Source organism: Anoplophora glabripennis, unplaced genomic scaffold (assembly GCF_000390285.2).
Source record: "Anoplophora glabripennis isolate ALB-LARVAE unplaced genomic scaffold, Agla_2.0 scaffold231, whole genome shotgun sequence".
NCBI classification, from domain to species: Eukaryota; Metazoa; Arthropoda; class Insecta; order Coleoptera; family Cerambycidae; genus Anoplophora; species Anoplophora glabripennis.
In genome coordinates this window covers 261,384-281,957 of record NW_019416343.1, presented here as the reverse complement: position 1 = coordinate 281,957, position 20,574 = coordinate 261,384, and the positions used below count along the sequence as shown (strand labels likewise).

Here is a 20,574-nt window from a genome sequence, read left to right as displayed (position 1 = left end):
CTTTTTATTATAAAGTAGACCTTTTTGAGTACTACCACATAAAAAAAAGAATTTTGGAAATGGGCCAACGCCATCCTAAATATGGAAGTGTTCCGACTTTTAGTAAAGTGTGTTATAAGCATTATGTTCCATTTGTACAGTAGGGAAGATTTGTTGTATAAAAACCAATATCCGAATCTGTATATAACAGCTGTATTAATAGAATTATTCGTTTTTATAATTTCCCCTGTGGGTGTATATGGTTATGGTGTTAAAATTTCCGACAGCATACTATTATGCTTTTTCTAGCTGGACGAGAATAGACAATACAAACACATGTTTCGTGGGATACATGATTATACTGCGTTGTGTGAAGGGGAAAGTTATGTAAGTATCTAATTGTTTTATAGTTTGTAGTTGTTTTGTTTTTTTCATATTTAAATCTTGACTAAATCTTAAAAATTACTATTTTGTGTGCCCTATTAGAAACCGCTGATATTAAGCTCCACATAATATGAAGGAACAGAAGGCTAACGGTGACAAAGAAGAGCACGTCAGTTAAAGTCAATCAACTAGAAGAAATAGAATTAGAAAAGAAAGTCAATCTTTCAGGGGATTCTTTATTCTTACGGGGGAAGAATTATAGTACAAATTTCCATATGATGTAATGTAATACAAGAAAACAGGAGTGCACCGGTACTAAGAAGATAAGCTGGGAATTTTTGAGAGCGATTTGTCATCATTTTTAATATTTGAATGTTTGTCATATTAGAATCTTAGCTTGTAATTATGGTTCTACAATAACATTCCGGAAAATTTAATGTCAATTAAATACTAGTATACTAATTACACAATAATTGAATAAAGAATATGGTCACTATACTACTGTGTTAGCAATACGTGTTTTATATCCAATATTCCAATATACTGATTTGATCATATTTTCCCTGTCATACAAATGGAACATTAAGCAATTCATTTTATGTGGTTTAAGTGAGTTCCAGTTAAACTCGCTGAGTCGTGATTATGAAGATGAGTTGCCTTTTTTGATAAAAGTTGTGTATTTGTTACAAAAGTTTTAATATGTATTAATTAACTGCAGTATTCTAGAGACACCGTTTGATAATCCCATTTATTTCATCATATTTTGTTAAATTTGAATAATAACCATATTATGCGCCTATACTTGAATTAATATACAGGAAATCCCATTGATAAGAAGACAACCTTGAATAACTCTATAAATAATTGTTTTGCACCAAATTCTGGATAGAAATTGATAATTACTGGTAACGGAACTTTTATATATATTCGGAATATCTAAAAAAGTACTTAATTTATTATGGGTTGATTTTGAGACAGTCAATTAGAGTTTTCTCAAAAACGGTGCGTTTTCTGCGATTTTAATAATAGTACACTGTAACAAACTTAACCTCAAGAAAGTTATGTCATTTGGAACAGATGTGAGGTTTTACCACCCCATTGATTTTTGAAAAATATGTACCCAAAATTTTATTTACAAATTCATCTATGACGTCCTGTATCTCAAAAACAAAAGACGATGGTCCATGGTCCACAGCAAAAAACTAATTTTTGGATATTCTATCTCTCCCTAAATATTTTCCACTAAGTTCCGCAACATCCTGTATAAATCGATTCTTGGAAATGGAAGATACCCTCTATATCTCCCAAAAGAATCGCAGGATTTCATAAGGGGAAACTTTTTTGTTAATTAAAAAGTTGCCAAAGCTTTTACATGTTTTTAAAGGAATTGCCTTTAAATATGGAAGAGGATACTCCTACTACTCCTTTTGAGAAAAAAAGCTGTATTATGCATTCGTCAACCTGCGGTTGAATTTCTCGCCCAATTTCTGCCTTTAATTCATGAGTGGTATTTATTTAAGCAGAATAAACGTAGGACTTTAAAATCCTCTCAGGAAAAAGTCACATGGCGCAAGATCGCATGAATTTGGTGTCCAAGTCATTTCACGTGAATTAAAATACCATCTTCTTAGATAACAAATGTTGACAACGACAAACCAATTAAGCTTTCGGGCTGAAATTTTTACCACTTATTAAGGGGGAAAATAGCCTAAAAAATCCTGAATTACAAGTGTCTGCGATGAAAATTGTATTAATTATTAGCAATTGAAAAAAGCGGACATCTTCGACAATTTTTGAGCTCTTAAACAAATTATCGGATTTTAATCGGTCTTATTTTACCTACAGATTTATTTAATACCTACCTTTTTTGTATAAACCTTTTTCTATGAATAACAGTTTTTTTACGCGAGTCAAAAAACCACTTTTCCATAACTTTGACCATTGTTTTAACAAAGTTTCCCAACTAGTTTCGAGTTGATTTTTTGATATTTTGTTTATAACACGCTTCTGAACAATATTCCGCAGGGAAATTTCTAATAGTATTTTTTCCCCGAAAAAAAGCTATAATGACTGGCCTATTATGGGAATTTCCGTCACACTCTCACTTAAGAGTAACAATGTTTTCGACTGAACGGCCAGTACAAGGCCGGTCTGTTTTGTTTACCGTCTGTAAGCGAACTTGTTTGTTCAAATTTGGCAACTATTTTTTTCACAGTTGTTTCAATCGGGTCGTTGGTTCTAACGAAAATTCCACGTAATTTGAGCACAGTCTCAGCTACACACTCTCCGTATTTGTATGAATTTTCACTATCTTCACTCGCCCATCCGTCGGCTCCATTTTGTCTAACCGCAAACTGTTTACTACCACATGTCCTGTCCAATGCTGCCACCTCTTCGGAATGAAATGGTGCACAATTCAAATTCTGGGGTACTTTTGGGTCGTCCGCTGACGCAGGCTTTCTTCGGTGTACAATATTTTCAGTGAAGCTCTTAACATTATGCCAAGTCAGAATGATTTTATTCAAGTATTTTTTATTTTTAATTACATAGAATCATAATCACAACAAATTATACTGGACTTAACAGTACATTTTCTATTAACTATATTAGAAATTTATTTATTTCAACCCTAATTTCTTCTTTATACTACTCACAGTTGCAGTTTTTGGTATATTTTAGAACACAAAATTTTTTAGATACTAGTCGAAGAATTATCTCAATATAAAGTCCCTTAAGTTGTAATATATACAGCCTGATTGTAAAGCTAGTATCTACATAAAATAAAGTTTAACAAAAAATAAAAAAGTTCGTTTATAAAAATTTATCTCGACAAGCATTAGACACTTTCTTTCGCATTTACGTTCCCTTGCATCCTACTCTGGCTTTTCCTTGGGATACGACTGATAGAACTTGTCCCACTCTGCCTTATTTTCGCATTCCCACTTTCTCTGCTCTTTACCGTTGGCGTATTCCGAGCACCAGGTTCCCGAGGAGTCCGTCAAGATCCCGGTAACGTTGCCCGTGCAGACACACTTGGGCCTTTCGGGGACGTTGCAGTCCATGGCGTGTAAGAGGAGGATGCCCTGACAGCGAACGCCTTCGTTTGTCTTTGTGGCCTTGTAGCCCTCCCAGCACTTGCAGTCTGACAGCTCGTCGGCGTGTGCCTTGTATAAGAGAGCGAGTAGTAAGAGAGACAGGACGAACCTCATGCTGAAACAGAATGCAAGAAAATTTAGTTCTGTAAACAAAGACAAGTAAAGATTAGGGAAAAAAATCCTAATAGAAATGGAGATAGACTGTGTCTCAGCTGAGTTGATTAGATAGGATCGACAAATACAACAGTCGCGTCATAGTCTTTCTCCCCCCACCATGCGCTTTAACGTGTCGAGCGGAGAAAACATTTTATGGCGCCCAACAAAATTAAGATTACTGTAAAAAAGGAGGTCAGTTACTTTTTTTAAATAGCTGAAAAAATGTACTTTCAAATGGCAATAATGCTATTCCGATTAAATTTCAACGATGAGAAAAAGATCTACATTTTTCGATTCGCAAAAAAAGTCAAAATTTTGGTAGATATTTCGCATATTTCCAATTATTGTGCAATACACAATTTGCACAGGAAAGTGCAACTCTAAGAGAAAATTTTAAGCTCAAGATGGATTACGTAGGTGCATTACTGTATGATTTATTGAAACTTTTTCGAAAACTCAATTTTTGCAAAAATTACACAGGCACGCAAAAAATTCATTAACCAGAGGGTAGACCCACTATTCCTAGGTTTTTGTGGTCGCTGAAGCCGAATATGACCATAAAAAATGATTTCAATTGCCCGTTTTCCCACTAGCACCCCCTTACCACCCCCTGAAAGGGGTTAAATTTTAATTTTTTTTTGGGAAAAAAGAGGAGAACCAGTTTTCATGGGCTTAACGATCCAATTACCTGTTAATTAGACAAGCTGTAAACGTCAATACTTTACCGATCAGAAATATCAACTCTTAGATGTATTTTCTAGAATAGGTAGTTCAAATTTATGACCATTGCATTTATAAAAACAACTACTGAATACTTTCATACTGAAAATATAATTAGATAATTATTCTGAACCTTTCTAGAATTGTTCCCTAATAGAACCAAAAATAACAAACTTGATGACTAACCAGAAGGAATACAGGACATAGACTAGTACCGATTTATCAGATGTAATAATAAAACATAATTTAAAAAAAAAGCAAAACATGTCTTTTTTAATTATTGGCAACAAACTTTTTGATGTCACATAAAATTCTTAACAGTCATTTGACCGAGAGTGATGATGTTATAATTTTTTTTATATCAGACTCACGAATCGCTTAATAGCCAAATTAATATCAACAATTTTACACAATGTCAATGATTTAAATCAACTGTGTGACGTTAGAATATCTAAGGTTATATATAAAAAGACAGAGGAAACTATTGAAGCTGACATGTACATAGAAAACATCCTGTATATACCGCAAAGAGGTACATTATAATTACGGATATTTTGTAATAATGGGATGGCACTTAATTTTTTTATACCTTTTTGAAACAGATTTGCTTAAAGTGAGCAAAGAGGCAAAATTTTTATTTCAGGTTACCGTGTCGAATGGTGAGATTGCACGATAGAAACATTGCAACTGTAGACGAATAAACAATCTATTCTATCATTTCGACAGACACAAACAATCCAGCGTACAATTCGTTAATAGAAAGAGACAATAAGAAGTAGTTAATCGTTAGTATTGATGGTTGTTGGTACTCCCAACCACAGCAACATATTATTTTAAGACATAGCAGCTCTGTCATGTTCATGAAATTAATTCAAATTTCTGATTATTTAAATAAAAACATAATCATCCGCTCAGCTTATTATTTTTAGAAATTCCTATGAATAATATTATACACAAATTATAATTACGCTAACGCTAACAACTTTATTATATTATTCGATATACTTTTTTTGTGTTTCTGTTTGTTTTAATATATTTTATTACAATTACCACCAGTTTTTCTTATCATATTTTCTATTTCTACTGTTCAATAACTATTGTTGGATGTTAAAAAAGATATTTTTATCAAAGGAAGCAGGAGAAAAAGATATCATTTACATGGATTGCTAGATGAGAGACTGTAGTATTATAACTCTTGATGATCTAAATTTATTCATAACTGCTTTCAGCGATTTCAGGTTTCAATAAGAGATTTCCGTAATTGCAGATAAATTTACTGAAGGACCTTAACTGAAGAAAACCCACTAATTATATTGTTGTATGAGGTTTTGAGGCTTCTGGGAGTGAGGGTTTCTAGTATCCACCAAAAATTTCAGAGTTGCAAGACTGATTTTGTCTTCGTGTGTTCAGGATTAACCTTCGGTACTGATTGTGAGTGAGAAGATCGTATCGTGTGCAGTATCTGTTTGTTAGGAATATGGATTCATGGTCTATTAAATAAGTTTGCTGAATATATAATTTTGGCTGATATTTAGGTTTTAAAACAGTTTTCTTATATTTACCTGAAGTTGAAGCATTGCAAGGGTTAACCGATATCCGATGAGCCCTAAAAACAAGATGCTTTAACTAGATTCTAGGGCTTAATGCAGTTTTGTCTGCTTTTTGGGCATTAGTGTTAGTTTTGGGCAATAAAAGAAATGTTGTGTAAACTACCATTTCCCATAGCAGATTCGATTTCTTGGGTCTAAATATATAAGGTGACATGGTTCTCATCCGCGGAACAGACAATTTTTTTTGTGTGCATGTGTCATTAGAAATATGGCTTTGAAATATTTATAACAATTTTTTCGAATTCAAGCACACTCTTTGATAAATAAAATTTCATTAGAATTTTTTCCCTGAAATATTTCTAATTTTACTTTTCTAAATTTTACACAAAAAGAAAATGGTTGTGATTAACCATGGCTTTGATTTGTAAAATAAATGGAACACACTGTATATTAACGAAACGGTGGATAAATCCGCTTCCATTTATCCACCGTTTTTTTTATCCCCTAAATTCCATCTTACGTAGGGATACATATTCATAATATATACATTTTTCGCTAAATATGTGGGTGATTCCAAAATCGCGAGTATTTCATTTGATTTACTTGCAACATAACGCATATATTTCTTGCTTTGTGTTCCGTAACCAGAAAAAAACAGGCCACTTATTTTTTTTTTGGCTGTAAGTTATGTGGCGCCCTTTCTGCTTTTTCCCTGTTCGCTGAATTATCTATCACACTTCCTTGGGCACGGCCTGACGAGAAGTCAGCTCGCCAAGCGAAGCAGGGGCTTGAGTAAATCATTTTCCGAAATATTTTTGCATAGACACAATAGTGAGATCTAGAAGGCCGCTAGTAAGCGATGTTTTGGAGTAGTCTCATGATAGCAAATGGAACTACATATTAAAATTATTATAGTATACAGTTTGCCAAATCGAGGAACAAGTTTAGAATGATTTTACGAGAAGCATCCGAATTAAAAATGTTCAATTATGTCGCTAAGTTGGTAGTGCCAATAACGGCTAATAGTACCGGCTAGTAATTTAGATACAAATTTGCAACATACTGGATTTAATCGCCACAAAACATCATTGGCGAACCGTGAGCTCGAATTGCACATGCCTCTGGATATTATAGAATCGATTGTGTATTTATCTTTGTAATAGCTAGAAAAGTACAGATCGACACAATTAAGTATGCGTTTCTGACGCAGAAAGAGCTGCACGTGATTAAGAAAGACGCATTCGGTGAGAAGGAATAAGATGTAGACGCAACACTTGGCATTTGTTTGTTCCTGACTCAGACGCAAACTTATTTGTATCGGTCTTGTAGTTATAATTTGCAAACTTCCACAACCTTCGGCTTCTAACGAGGTAATTTCAAGTTAAGTATTTTGAATTGTCTTGCCTAGATCTCAAAAACTGAATATGCTGGATTACTTTTTTGGAGATAAATTCATACTTTGATGCATGCATTAACTTGCAAGTTCTGCAACACTGAATAGAAAAAGACCGCAACAACTTTAGGAACATGCATTGATATGCAAGAAACCACTTTGAACACCCTTAAAAATGTATGTTTCATGAAATAAAATTGTTAAACTTCTTAATTTCAAACATTCAAAAGTTACCTATCGACAATCTGTATTGTTATCTTATCAACAAAGGTATTAAAAACACATTTTGCAATTTTCAGTTTTTCTGCTTAAAAAAGTTGACGATGTCTCCTACAATGAATTTTCTTTTTTATCATTGTCATATCCAGGCAGACTTATTAGGTAATACCCTGTACCTCATTTGAATTAATTTAAACAAGACTTGAACACCCTGTATCTCGGAAACGCGTTTCCGAACATATGTTAATTTTCTTTAGGATACTCTTTGCTCATAATTTTTTTACACTTTTTTAACCTATATAGTTAAAAGAATGTTTAGATATCATTCCAAGAGAAAAACACAGATAAATAAATATTTACATTACACAAAATACGTATTACTATTTATGTTTTGTTGAAAAATTTAAGTTGACGTTATCAAAATGTAAAAGGTCACAAACGGACTTGATAAGGTAAAAAACCTGGTAAAGAAAATCTGATTATTACCGTTTAAGGGGATTGTTGAATTATAAGAGGTAGTAATAATTTTTTGTAACATTCTATTTTAACGTTGTTAAATGTAAAGTCAGAAAATTACGTAGAAAATGAATACGCATGTGAAACCTGATGAGTATTTAATTTTGAGAAACTGTGAGTGAATAATAATACATAAAATTTAGAGATTTAAGTTTCTCCAAATATTTAATTTGTTTATTATTTAATTTGTTAATATTGCAGTAAAGTTCTCTTTTTATTCTACACAATAGAACTTCTCTTTCTGTTGAATTTTAATAGTTCACACAATTGTCATGGAAATAAAAAAGAATAACTTTTATTTCTTTGGTAATATTGGTCAAATGATTACTAACATTTTCAGTATGCTTAAATGAACATAATTTTCAAAGGAATGCAGGGTGTTAATGATAAGTTTTGCCAAATGTTAATGGCGTATTCTACCGATGAAAATAATCAAGTTCTGTCCTATAAAATTTTTTGATAGGACGGTTCCCTACGGAGATACAGGGTGTTAAAAGTTTCAAATATTTATATTTGACAAAAGATTGAGTGATAAAATTTGGGGGATGACATTTTTTTAGTAAGGACTATTTATTCATAGATAACTTATTCCAAAATACACTCCAGTGGCGTAGTTATTGGAAGAGTAGGGGACCTTTTTAAAAGAAAATCATACGCCACTGGTTTTTAAATAATTTTAAATATTTTTAAAATGTACAATCAATTTATGTGTGTATGTGTGTGTGTATTGTAAAGTATTCGTAAAATTTACTGGTCTTTAGATAATTGGGAAATCAAATAAGAAATTCAATATTTGTAGAATTGAATACTCCGTGACTGAATACAATATTTTTTTTATTAAAATCTGTCTTTAGTTGTATGAAAATCTCTCAAAAATATTATGTATTGAATTTATTGTTACACATTTAGCAATCAATAGAAAATGATAAATAGCAATTATCTAAAGACCAGTTTTTACGAATACTTTACAAGAATACTTTATTGCCACAAATTAATTGTATATTTTAAAAACATTTAAAATTATTTAAAAAATCAGTGGCGTACGATTTTTTTTCAAAAAAGGTCCCTACTTCCCCAGTAACTACGCCATTGGAGTGTATTTTGGAATAAGTTATCTAGAAAAGACAACATTCCATCAAACTACCAATAAAATTCACATTTTTTGGAATTGTATGCATCACCAAAATTAGATTATATCTTTCTAAAATCATAAGACGTTTGCAAAAATATTAAAAAATATTACTTATCACGATTTTTTAACACAAATAAGACACCCTGTATGTATACCTATAATTTATTTTGAACACATGTAATTTCTGAGTTAATTCTTCAAATAATTTTCTTCAGAAACTTTAAACTTAAAAAATTACTATTTTTGCTACACAGGCACTTGCAGGGATTCAAACATCGCTCAAACAATCCTACGACTGCAGTTAACGAATCACGTTTAAATGATGTCATTAAAGGCAGAGGTCACTACCTCAATTACAAAACCAGTGTGGTACGTAAACTAATAAAACATGCACTTAAAAAAGTAAAATCTTAATACCTGATACTGTTTCACTTCACACTATTTTAGAAAGGTCCGAAATAAGCACACGCGACTTGTCTTTACAATTGCCAAGTAGAAAATGATCACATGTGAGATGCTGGATATGAATCAACAACAATATCCTTGGATCTTGGGCATTATATAACTGGTTTTCTGTAATTTCCAACGCTGATCCGATATCAGTGCATTTCAGACGACGTGTGAAAGGATTGTTGTAACAAAAAAACATGTAAACATTGCGGTTATTACTTTAAACGGGGACACCTCACCAAGCGACCTTGGAGAATCAGCGGAATTAATGCGAGATAAGAAGCGGTGATTATTTATAATTTTGTAGCGGGGAATTAAATAAATCGTATAATTATGGTTTCGACACTTGTGGCAAAGCTGTGCGTTTATTAAAAAAATCTGCATACTAGGTAAAAGAGACTCGTTTTCTTGCTAATTTCCGTCTTTATTGTATAATGGTTTTCATGTAAATTGATATTAATGGTTGCCTTACTATTAGTCAAAGAAAAAAATCTCGTTATAGGAATGTCAATGAGACTAAAAGAGTTAGTTTGTACAGAGTCCTACGAAAAAATGTTGCTCATAAAAAATATATTTTTAATATACTATGATATGTGAATACTGTGAATTTTCTTGTTCCAAATAAAGCCTCGATATCCTTTATACCCAATACTTTTTTGCCTTCAATGATTACAATTTTTAAAAGTATTTTTTAAATTACTCACAACTCTTCACTCTTCATGCAAGGAAAATCCAAGGAAAATATAGCTGTTGCTTAAAAGAAGAGGCATCCGTAACTTGTGCAAATTCTTCACAAACTTCGGCATATGTTATGCGTTCCGAAAATGATGGCAACAATGCTACAAGGGTTGTTATTAACGGAAAGGAAGTTAAATGTGATAAAACAAAAAACGAAATGTCTATTACTATAAATGTAAATGTTAATGTTAATAAGAAAATAAATTAAATTTGATTTATTATAGGTTTTACAATTTTTTCATTATTGTACTAGTGAAATAAAGTTACTTTATTCCATTAGCGGATAAAGTATCAGTTTAGACGGTTCATATGTGTGAATAAAAGTTATAAGGTGATTGTGGATAAACGTATTTTATACATGGTTCTCAAAATTCTTATCTTGTCAATGTGAAAATAAATCTAGTAGGAAAATTTAAATAGCAAAATTCTTTTATTTATTTCTGCAATTCCATCTTCTTATTACAATAACCATAATACAATGTTTACTCTAACGAAAAATATTCATACTGGGATGACGAGTTTTTTGACAATACCAGCAAATATCCATTTTACTTCAACGAGGTGACTCTATCGGTATTAATAGGTGATTTTTTTACCACAGGTGTGTGCACTCAGCTTGATTAATTTTTAAAACAGATCTCAACCAAAGTCAGTTAAGTGTAATAAACTATCTAGGCACCCTAGTAAAAGATGTGGTAAAAATATTACTTATTCAGCGTAAGAATGGCCTTATTGTTCTAGTAAAATTACGGCTTAAGGTAATAAGTGAAGTGTTTTTGATGATCGAAACATGTTTATAAAATCATAACATATCAATGTAGCATTTAAAATCGAAATTAATGTAGAACTGTGTAAGAGGTCTTGGCAAAACTCTAGCTGGAACCAGAAAATCCATGGTGTACATAAGTCATTTATTTTAAGGTATGCTTTGGTGCATTGATATTACTAAAAGGGTAAGGCTATAATAGAAGACAGTGCTACCAAATGGACACACTGTATATATGCAAATTAAAATGCAATGTTAGTTTAAACGAAAATACCAAACCGCTGGGAAAACTCTTACAGTTGATTTATGAAGCTAATTACTGGTTTTACCACAAGGCGCGTGAGACTAATATACATATTTATATCGGATTAAAGGAAGATTCAACAATGTTATCGTGATATTTCAGAAAACTTTAAATTTGTCGAACTTTTAAACCTAAAATGTATTCTTAAATTTGTATACAATTTTTTATACGAGCAACTGCAAATATTTTATTTAATGATTTTGTTCATAAATGTACTTTTAAATTTAATTTTCCGGTACCATTTACACAATATTGGATAGACCCAACAACATACACTAAAAAAACCTAGCTATGATTTTAAATGCCAAATTGATATCAGATTCAACCTTGTTCGAATAATTTTACTTTCAAATTTATTGGTTTTACCAACGCATGTACGTATTATTGTTTATAGATGTACTTAGTAGATACTTTTTAAAGGAATCACAATGTGAAGAGGCAATTAACATTAGCCTTAATAGATTCTAAAGTACATTAGAATTTTTCAAGTAAAATGAATATAACTTTTGAGTATCTCGAAATAAATTTATTACGTTGCTCGTATTTTAATTCATATTGAAAAAAAATAATTATGCAACAAATTACCAAATTTAAACATACATACAGGCTTTTTCAGACAAATAAGTTATTGCTCATCTCTTGTATAAGCGTATACAGGGCGTTCCATTTAAAATGTCCCACGCCGAGGACAAAAAAGTTCCGTAAAACAAGTAGTGTACATTTTTCGGAATAAAGGTTTCTTTAACAATTCAAAGAAATTAAAAATACAGTTTCATTAAAAAACCAAATATTATTTTAACTTGCGTGCCTTATTGTGAAAAAAATCCCAAAGAACATGTGACCTAAGACTAATTTTCAAAAAGTTTAAATAATATTTTTTTTTTCGGAATTAGGTCAGGAAATTTTGCTAAAAACACTGTTAGTCACTACACTTTCGCGACATTTTATAATTATTTTGCCTTGTAGTATGTTACAATGAATATTTCAAATGTCAAGATTTTTTTTTTTTTTTTAAAAAAAGTTTAAAAATCTTTCTAAAGCTACCATCGAAACATTTTTTTGGTTTGCTGCGCCATCTGTACCACTACGAAGAAGCATTTTACTTGCACACAGAATTAAAGAAATTATTTAATACATCTACAAGCCTTTGATATCTCTTTGTTTATTTTATACGTACTGTATATGACGAATATCAAATGGTTCCCATAACGTGAGAGTATGATTTCCATTTAAGTAATTCTAAGAATCTTAACAACAAATTAAGGACCTAAACAATGTGATAATTATTCCTGTGTTTCATTTATTAGAAAATCCAATTCTAATAATCTTAGTAATCGGAGATAAAAAATATTAACAATACAAATTAACCTGATAAATAATGACACACTCTTGAATTTTTCCTAGAGAAGAGAATCCTGTTTAAAACATTCCAAGAGATTTTAATATTGGAGACAGGAAAAATGAATATTGACAATACAAATTAAGGTGCAAACAAGCATTATGCAAAAATGATTGTGGTCTAGAGCTATGGGCGTGATTACTTAGCACAGTTTCGAAATTAAGAATAATACAATGACGAAAACAGCTTTCGATTTCTAAGAAAAAGTGACCTACATTACATAATTACTACTTTGTCTTAAAAATCTTTAGCGATTATTGATAGTTCTTATCGCGGCGTTCCAATTTTGAAAAACCAGAAACAAGCGCGACCTAAATATAACCAAATACATCAAGTCTAAGTAGGTACTCACCTGGCGGTTTTGCTGATACTCAACAGAGGAATAATTCACACTGACGTAAAATAACAAAAATGTTGTTCCAAATAATTTGTTTGCAAGTGATGTGGCCGATTTCTGGGAACTTATATAATTTGTAAATCAAATAAAATTTTAATCATGCATAAACATCAATTGTTTCACATGCTGTTATGGTTTGCTCGTCTTTTCATTGTTAATGTAGCACAGTTATAAAACTGTCAGTAGGTGGCATTTGTTTGTTCGAAGAAAAATATTAAAACATTAATTATATATCTACATTACTGTTTAAATATTCACGTTACTCATTCTTTTATAATTTATTGATTAACCATCAGTTTTCGCAAAATAATAATAAAACGCCATCGATCTGAGCATGCTTGTTTCCTTTCTAGGAACCGGTATCGAAAATGAATTAAATGAAGTTAATGAACAATCAAAGACTATTTAGTAATAACAACTATTTTTATTTCCTTGGAAAAATTGGAAGGAAATACAGGGTGTCTCACGGTGACGGCCCATTAGAATTATTTCAGAGACTACTTCGATTTGAACTTTGAAAATTTGGGATACCGTGATTTCGGGCATGCCCTTCTCAACTAAAATAATGGCGTCCACGTACCACTTCCGGTTATACCGGAAGTCGCCATCAACATGCTTATTTTAAATGGAACACCCTATATATTATTGCATTTTTTGATTCTACGTGATATTTTAGGTAGACTTTTGTGAAGGTTCCCTATTCCTAATATTAACCGTTTTCGAGATATTTAATTTTTTTCAAAAAAATGGAGAGAAACAGTGACCAGCTTCAAACCTTGTGTATTTTATAGTAAGAAAGATAAAGCAACAATATTTATAGGGGGGATAGTTAGACCCCTGAGCTTCTCATCCATACTTTAAAAGTGGCTTAATTGCATACAGAGTGTTAGAAATTTAATGCCGAGTTTAGTTAACTTCAAACCTTCATAAGTCGGTTTTTTTAAATGAAACACCATGTATGTTTTTCTATATTCTGATACACAATTTTGCGAGGATAGCTGTGGAATTTTTAGCAAAACTTCAAAACAAGCAACTAAACTGTCACCAGTTATTTATTATTATTTATTCACATTCGTTGGGACACAATGGGATTCTAAGCAGAACATTTACAGTTTTTATATCCTAATTTTCCACCAATGAGCAGAACAAAGTTAAGAAGAATTCTATAAAAGCAATTTCATACATAGTAATACACAATTTTAATTATGTATGTTGATAATAATAATGCACTAACATAAAAATGACTTAAAAAAGTCGTAAGTGTTCAATATGACCCCCATTAACAGTTAAGCACTTGTGGATTCTAGAGATAACACCATCAGCCACCGCTCTCGCTATTTCAGCTACAGGCAATTCATGGAACGCTCTTGGTATTCGAGCAATCAAATCCTCTTTTGAAGCAACGGGTGTAGAATAAACTTTTTGCTTTATTACTCCCCAAACATAAAAATCTAAAGGAGTGAGGTCGGGAGACCTCACTGGCCAATTTCTCGGTCTTAGGTGTCTCATCCATCTATCATTCAGTCAGCTGTTAATCGATTTGATTGTGACAGTGAGGTGCAGCCCCGTCTAATTGATACCAACACTTCCTTAGTTGGTCTAAAGGTATATCATCTAGAAAATCTGTCACAACCGTTTGCAAAATATTGAGATATCTGTCGGCATTTAAATTTTCTTCGTAGATAATGTAAGAGATTTGATTATCTTTAATTAGACAAAAGACATTTACGCTAAATTTATTTTGAAAGATTCTTTCCCGGATAACATGAGGATATTTAGATGATCACAAATGAGTATTATGTCTATTAAAAATACATTCTCTCGTAAATTTTGACTCATTTGTCCATATAATATGTTGCAAAAATTGTGGATCTTCTTGGTACCGCACTAACATCGTTTCACAAAATTGTACACGTTGCACGGCGTCACCCGGATGAGGAGCAGAAAGTAGCTTAAATTTGTATGGATACATATCATTAGTTCTTAGCATCCTGTGAATGGACGCTCGCGAAATGCCTAAATCATACTCTGCGGCACGAGTTGAGGATTCTGGATGAACATTAAAATAGGTTAGCGCGTTTGTTACATTATCTTCATTTGAAGTTATTGGTTTTGGTAAAATTCTTTCTGAACAAATTCGACCATACTCTAGTTAAATTTGCTAAAATTCTTCTTAACTTTTTTCTGCTTATTGGTGGCAAATTTGGATATGTCTCATTAAAAACTGTACATATTCTGCTTATAATTCCATTGTAACGTCTGCGAATGAATAATAAATTTAAAATATCAGCATTTGAATATGTATTGTTTTCCATTTCTTAAAAACACTAAATTAAACTGTCATTACAAGAGACTAACAACAAATTGACAGTTTAGTTGTTTGGTTTGAACTTTTGCTAAAAATTCCACAGCTATCCTTGCAAGAAATTACATGATCTTAGGTGATTACACAAATAATAATAGATAACTTAAAAACTATAGTCCGTTTAGAAATGAAAGAGAGTAATAAAAGCTTATTATGTATGCAAATCGTAAATAAATGTAGTACTGGTGCTTATATTCAATATTTTTATATTATGTATTTTCGGTATAGATGAGGTGTACTTTTAAAAAAACTTTGTGCGATCGGACTGTACTAAATTGTAGCAGGTAGCTAAAATTTAATCCCCGACAATCCGTCTTTGTCTATGCCGCTTCAATTTCTCGGTCCATTTCTCTTATAAGTAAACAATATAAAAACAGCATTTCAAAACATGAGGCTACTTTAAGCATCATAACCGGGTTAAGAGGGTTTTTAGTAATTCAAATAAAATTATTCAATATTATTATCAAAATATTTATTTAAATTTAATGAATAGACTTTTATTCCACACAAAAATATATGTATTTTGAAAATTCAAATTATGGTGAGTAAATGTAGTGTTGTATAAATGTACAATAAAGAAAATAAAAAAGTAGGTATATTAAAATTCATCCTCTGAATATTCTGATGAATTATCTTCGTCTCCTAGATTGATAACGATAGGTTCCACAGTAACGTCAATTAAATTATCGAGTTCCCACATTTTCTCCTCTTCTTTTTGTACATGATGTATACATCTTTGCCAGTTATCTGCAGTTACTCGTTCCAAGGAATTTTTTAACAAAATTTTCACGTCACTTAATTTAAACGTCGTATTATTTCGCGCTACATCTCCTTTTACCTGCGCCCAGACTAATTCGATTGGGTTAAGTTCACAGTGATAAGGTGGTAACCGTAGTACCGTTATTTGGCGATTTGTTGCCATTTCATCGATAACATATTTTTTCTGATCTTTATTAAGATTGACAAGTGTCAAAAGTTCCTTTTTCACCATATTTGTTTCAAAAGAAATGTTTTTTCCGGATAACCATTGAATTATATCGGCTTTCCTCCAAGCAGTCGTAGGCGTCCGCTCGGTCTGCCGTGAATGGTAACTGGCATTATCCATGACAATTACAGACCCCGGAGGAATAAGATCCAACATCTGTGTAAAATACTCTTCGAAAACATCTGCGTTCATGTCTTCGTGATAGTCACCTGTATTTTTAGATTCAAATAAAAGTAAACCGCCATCTACAAAACCACTGGCACTACCTATATGTGTCACTATTAATCTTCGCCCTTTACCTGAAGGTGCCTTGAACCCTGTTGAAAGTCCATCCAAAAATGCTTGTCGAAAACTTTTTACATTTTTATCTTGCCATACTTTTGTTACAGTATATCCCTCGTTGACCCAAGTTTCGTCTAGATAATAAATATTCCTCCCTTCGTCACGGAATTTTCTAATTGATCTTAAGTAGGATCTTCGCCAACAAATAATTTCATCTTTATCGATAAGAACTGACTTCCTGTTCTGCTTTTCCCAGCAAAAATTCAACTCTCGTAAGACGGCCCATAATTTGCTTCTACTGATTTTTGGCAAATCGTTGTCCTCTGAAAGTTCACTTAAAATTTTGTTTAGCGTTGGTATTTCTTTTTTAAAATAAAATGAGTGTACTTTTCTGCGAATGACATTTTTGAAGAAATCATCTATAACGACTTTTGACCTCCCTGTAGATGATTTTGGGGGATTTACAGTATCTTGTTCATTTTTTGTTTCCTTTAAAAGTCTGTAGATAGTCGATTTTCCAATCCCTGTCATTTTTGTTAGCATTAGTGTTACCCGATAATTACCTGAAACGAAATATTACCACTCCCATGGCCGGTTCTTATCTCGGGGTTTTATTACTCTCTTTCATTTCCAAACAGAGTATAGAAGAGATAGGTATAGGGAACCCTGACATCATTCGAAAGAGAATAAAATTGTCTTATCAGAATATAGAAAAACATACAGTGTGTTCCATTAAAAAAAAAACGACTTATGAAGGTTTGAAGTTAACTAAACTCGGCATTAAATTTCTAGCACCCTGTATGCAATTAAGCCACTTTGAAAGTATGGATGGAAAACTTAGGGGTCTAGCTATCCCCCCTTTTAAATATTTTTGCTTTATCTTTCTTACTATAAAATACACATGGTTTGAAGCTAGTCACTGTTTCTCTCCATTTTTTTGAAAAAAATTAAATATCTCGAAAACTGTTAATTTTAAGAATAGGGAAACTTCATAAAAGTCCACCTAAAATAACACGTAGAATCCAAAATTGCAATAATATATAGGGTATTCCATTTAAAATAAGCAAGTTGATGGCGACAACATTTTAAAAACGAAGTTATGGTTAATAAAATCTACCCTTTCTAGTGGGTAAAGAATATGTATATAAAATTAATTCCTCTGCTCCTATTTGGTCATCGCATCGGACAGCCAGACGTGATGAACGTTCCGCTTGCCGAATTTTACCCATCTTTTTACAGACGCGCCCTGCGACGGGAGGGCTCCCTTCCGCTAATTTATTCGACGGTGATCAGCAGGACGCGAGAGGGCAGCTGCAGCCGCCTGATTGCGAGGGCAGCGCAGCCTGTCATTAGGGCTGCGCCCCCCGAATTGCGGCTTACGACCACGAGTTGCCCCACGCTTCGCATGTCGTCCAGAAATTGCGTCTCGGGATGTTTTACTGCAACACGATCAAATGGTTTGGCTTGGGATCTATATTTTCATGCGGAGATGGTCAATATGACGTTGAATAGTCCACAAAGAGTCATTTTCTGTAATAAGATACCTCTTTCAAAGACCTGGCTTGGGTTGGTGGTGTTAATAATAATGATGGAGGTTATAACGAAGACGAAGGATGAAATGACAAATAAAAATCATGTTGTTTTCATCGAAGACATATTTAAGTCTTGGAGGTTAAGTTTTTGTCTACGTTACATTGGTGTCAGAAGTGGGATTTTTCACGAAGTTCGAAAGTAAGAGAATGCCAATTATGAATGGGGAAACGTTAATCCAGTTAATGAAAATGACGAAGGATGTGAGAAATATCCAGGATAAAGTAAAGAACAGCCAGAATGAAGTAAAGAAAGATTTGAACAACGAGATGAATAATTTTCGGAATTTAATAGGTTGGAAGAATTAATAAAGAACAAACTCAAAAGATTTTGAAGAAATTGATTTGAATAAAAGATTATTCAACCGAGAAGTGAAGTACAAGACAAGGTCTAAGCAGTGGAGGAAAATGTGGTTAAATTACAGAATGAATTCACAAATCTAGAAAGAAAAGTAGTACAGTTATCCGGAAAATAAGTGAGTGAAGAGTATCTTAGGAATCGATGTCTTAAGAACACATCTGGCCAGGACTATTATCAGAAGAGAACTAATTATGAGAGATAAGATATAACTCAATGTCAATGTGCAATACTGAAGTATCATTTATTGAAGCAAGAATTGGAAAAAAAACGGTTATTGATTAAGACACGAACAAAAATTTGGTAAAAGGTAAAGAGACTCAGTCTACCAAGGATTAAGAGGAACTATCAAAAGACGCCAAAAATATTTACTGTAGAAGTAAACTACTAACAAAAGAAATTGGAAACCAGATTAGAAGAGGATGAAAGTCAAATATAGAAGATTTCAAATTTGAATTGAATGAAGGCAAAGAATATGATGATTTCCTTGTCGAAGACGGAACATGAAGGCCCATTTCAATGGGACAATAAGATCCTTGCTAAAGAAATAGGGGAAATCCACATTTTGGCTTCATTTTGCAATGAAAATTAAATACGTGACAGGTCTACAAAGCCTTAATGGTCGAAAAGATCCCATAATCGTACAGAATGGATCATTAAAATGAGTTCTAATGGCAATGAAGATCTACCGAATTGTGTTCTCTAAAAAAAAGAGTTCTAGAAGTTCTTCAAACACTTCAAGGTAACGCCAGTGTGCTTATTATCATAAATGAGGCTTTGAATGAAATTCTATTGGCTTGGTCTTTCCAAAGTGAAAAGAATGGTGCTTCAATTTTGGAGAAAGAGTTTTCGTCTATGTTAGAGTAGGATGAATGAAAAAGGAAAAAACCTTGAACTGCAATTTATATACGGGTATAAATAAAATGTTATCAAATTAGATATAAACTGGTATCTCAATGCAAACAGGTTTTACCAGTCCTAAAATTATGAGGTATAACAGTACAATGTGTAGAAAAGATTATGCTCACTGACGTACTCAGAAACTGGGAAATATGCAAAAAATGTGCATAAATCCTGGTTATCATATTTATTTGTTCATATGGTTTTTTCATAACAAAAATGTGTTTATTACATTAATTCGTTTACTTAATAGATAATAAAGTTGATTTAATATGAATAATTTCATTAATATGGAAAAACCTGTAGTAATGTTAATTACAGATATTTATAATATTCAACGTACATATCAAAACTGTATAACTGGTTGCCTATACTTAAAAAATTCTAACAGTGTTGCAGAAATTGAGAAAATATGTTTACTGTTGCAGGAATTTTTCCTGTTACAGTCAGACAAAAACAATAAAAGCAACATAAAATTGAAGCTTTTGAAACCTGATAACTGGATACTTTCCCAAATATACAGGGTGGCCAAATGAAAACGAAACAGCCATTTTCAGGAACTGCGTCAAGATTGTAGAAAAACGCTCAGAACCGTCGATTTTAGATTAAAGGCGAACTGGTATTTTTGACTCCGCCACTTTCACCCCCAAGCAAGGGTAACCAAAATATTTAAATGGCATTGGGGTTGAGTAATATTTCTTTTGAAAGCTCTTACAATTCTCTTTACAACAGACTTTAAATTTTATAATTCCGCCCAATACTTTGAAAAAAATTTACATTTTAAAATTTAAATTATGTTTAGTTGCTTACTTACTACTTAGTTGATTAAATGTTCAAACTGATGACCGCCCGCTTCCATACAAGAATAAAGATTTTGTTCGAAACGTTCGCGCACAT

General features: G+C 32.3%; 1 protein-coding gene across 2 annotated transcripts; it reads right to left on the bottom strand.

The window, feature by feature from the left end:
* Positions 1–2,858: 2,858 nt before the first annotated feature.
* On the bottom strand, positions 2,859–13,260 carry LOC108905487. 2 transcript variants are annotated; one of them, XM_018708361.2, is made up of 2 exons: positions 13,154–13,260; positions 2,859–3,573 (listed from the first exon to the last, which is right to left on the bottom strand). In XM_018708361.2, exon 2 carries the CDS (start codon positions 3,570–3,572, stop codon positions 3,237–3,239), a length of 336 nt encoding a protein of 111 aa, XP_018563877.1. In that variant the 5' UTR covers position 3,573; positions 13,154–13,260; the 3' UTR covers positions 2,859–3,236. The 2 variants fall into 2 exon arrangements, with proteins under 2 accessions (XP_018563877.1, XP_018563876.1); XM_018708360.2 differs by lacking the exon at positions 13,154–13,260 and adding an exon at positions 9,562–9,783.
* Between the last annotated feature and the right edge of the window lie 7,314 nt (positions 13,261–20,574).

Excerpts from the sequence above, each read along its gene's own strand:
- LOC108905487 (XM_018708361.2), bottom strand. The coding sequence starts at position 3,572 with ATGAGGTTCGTCCTGTCTCTCTTACTACTCGCTCTCTTATACAAGGCA.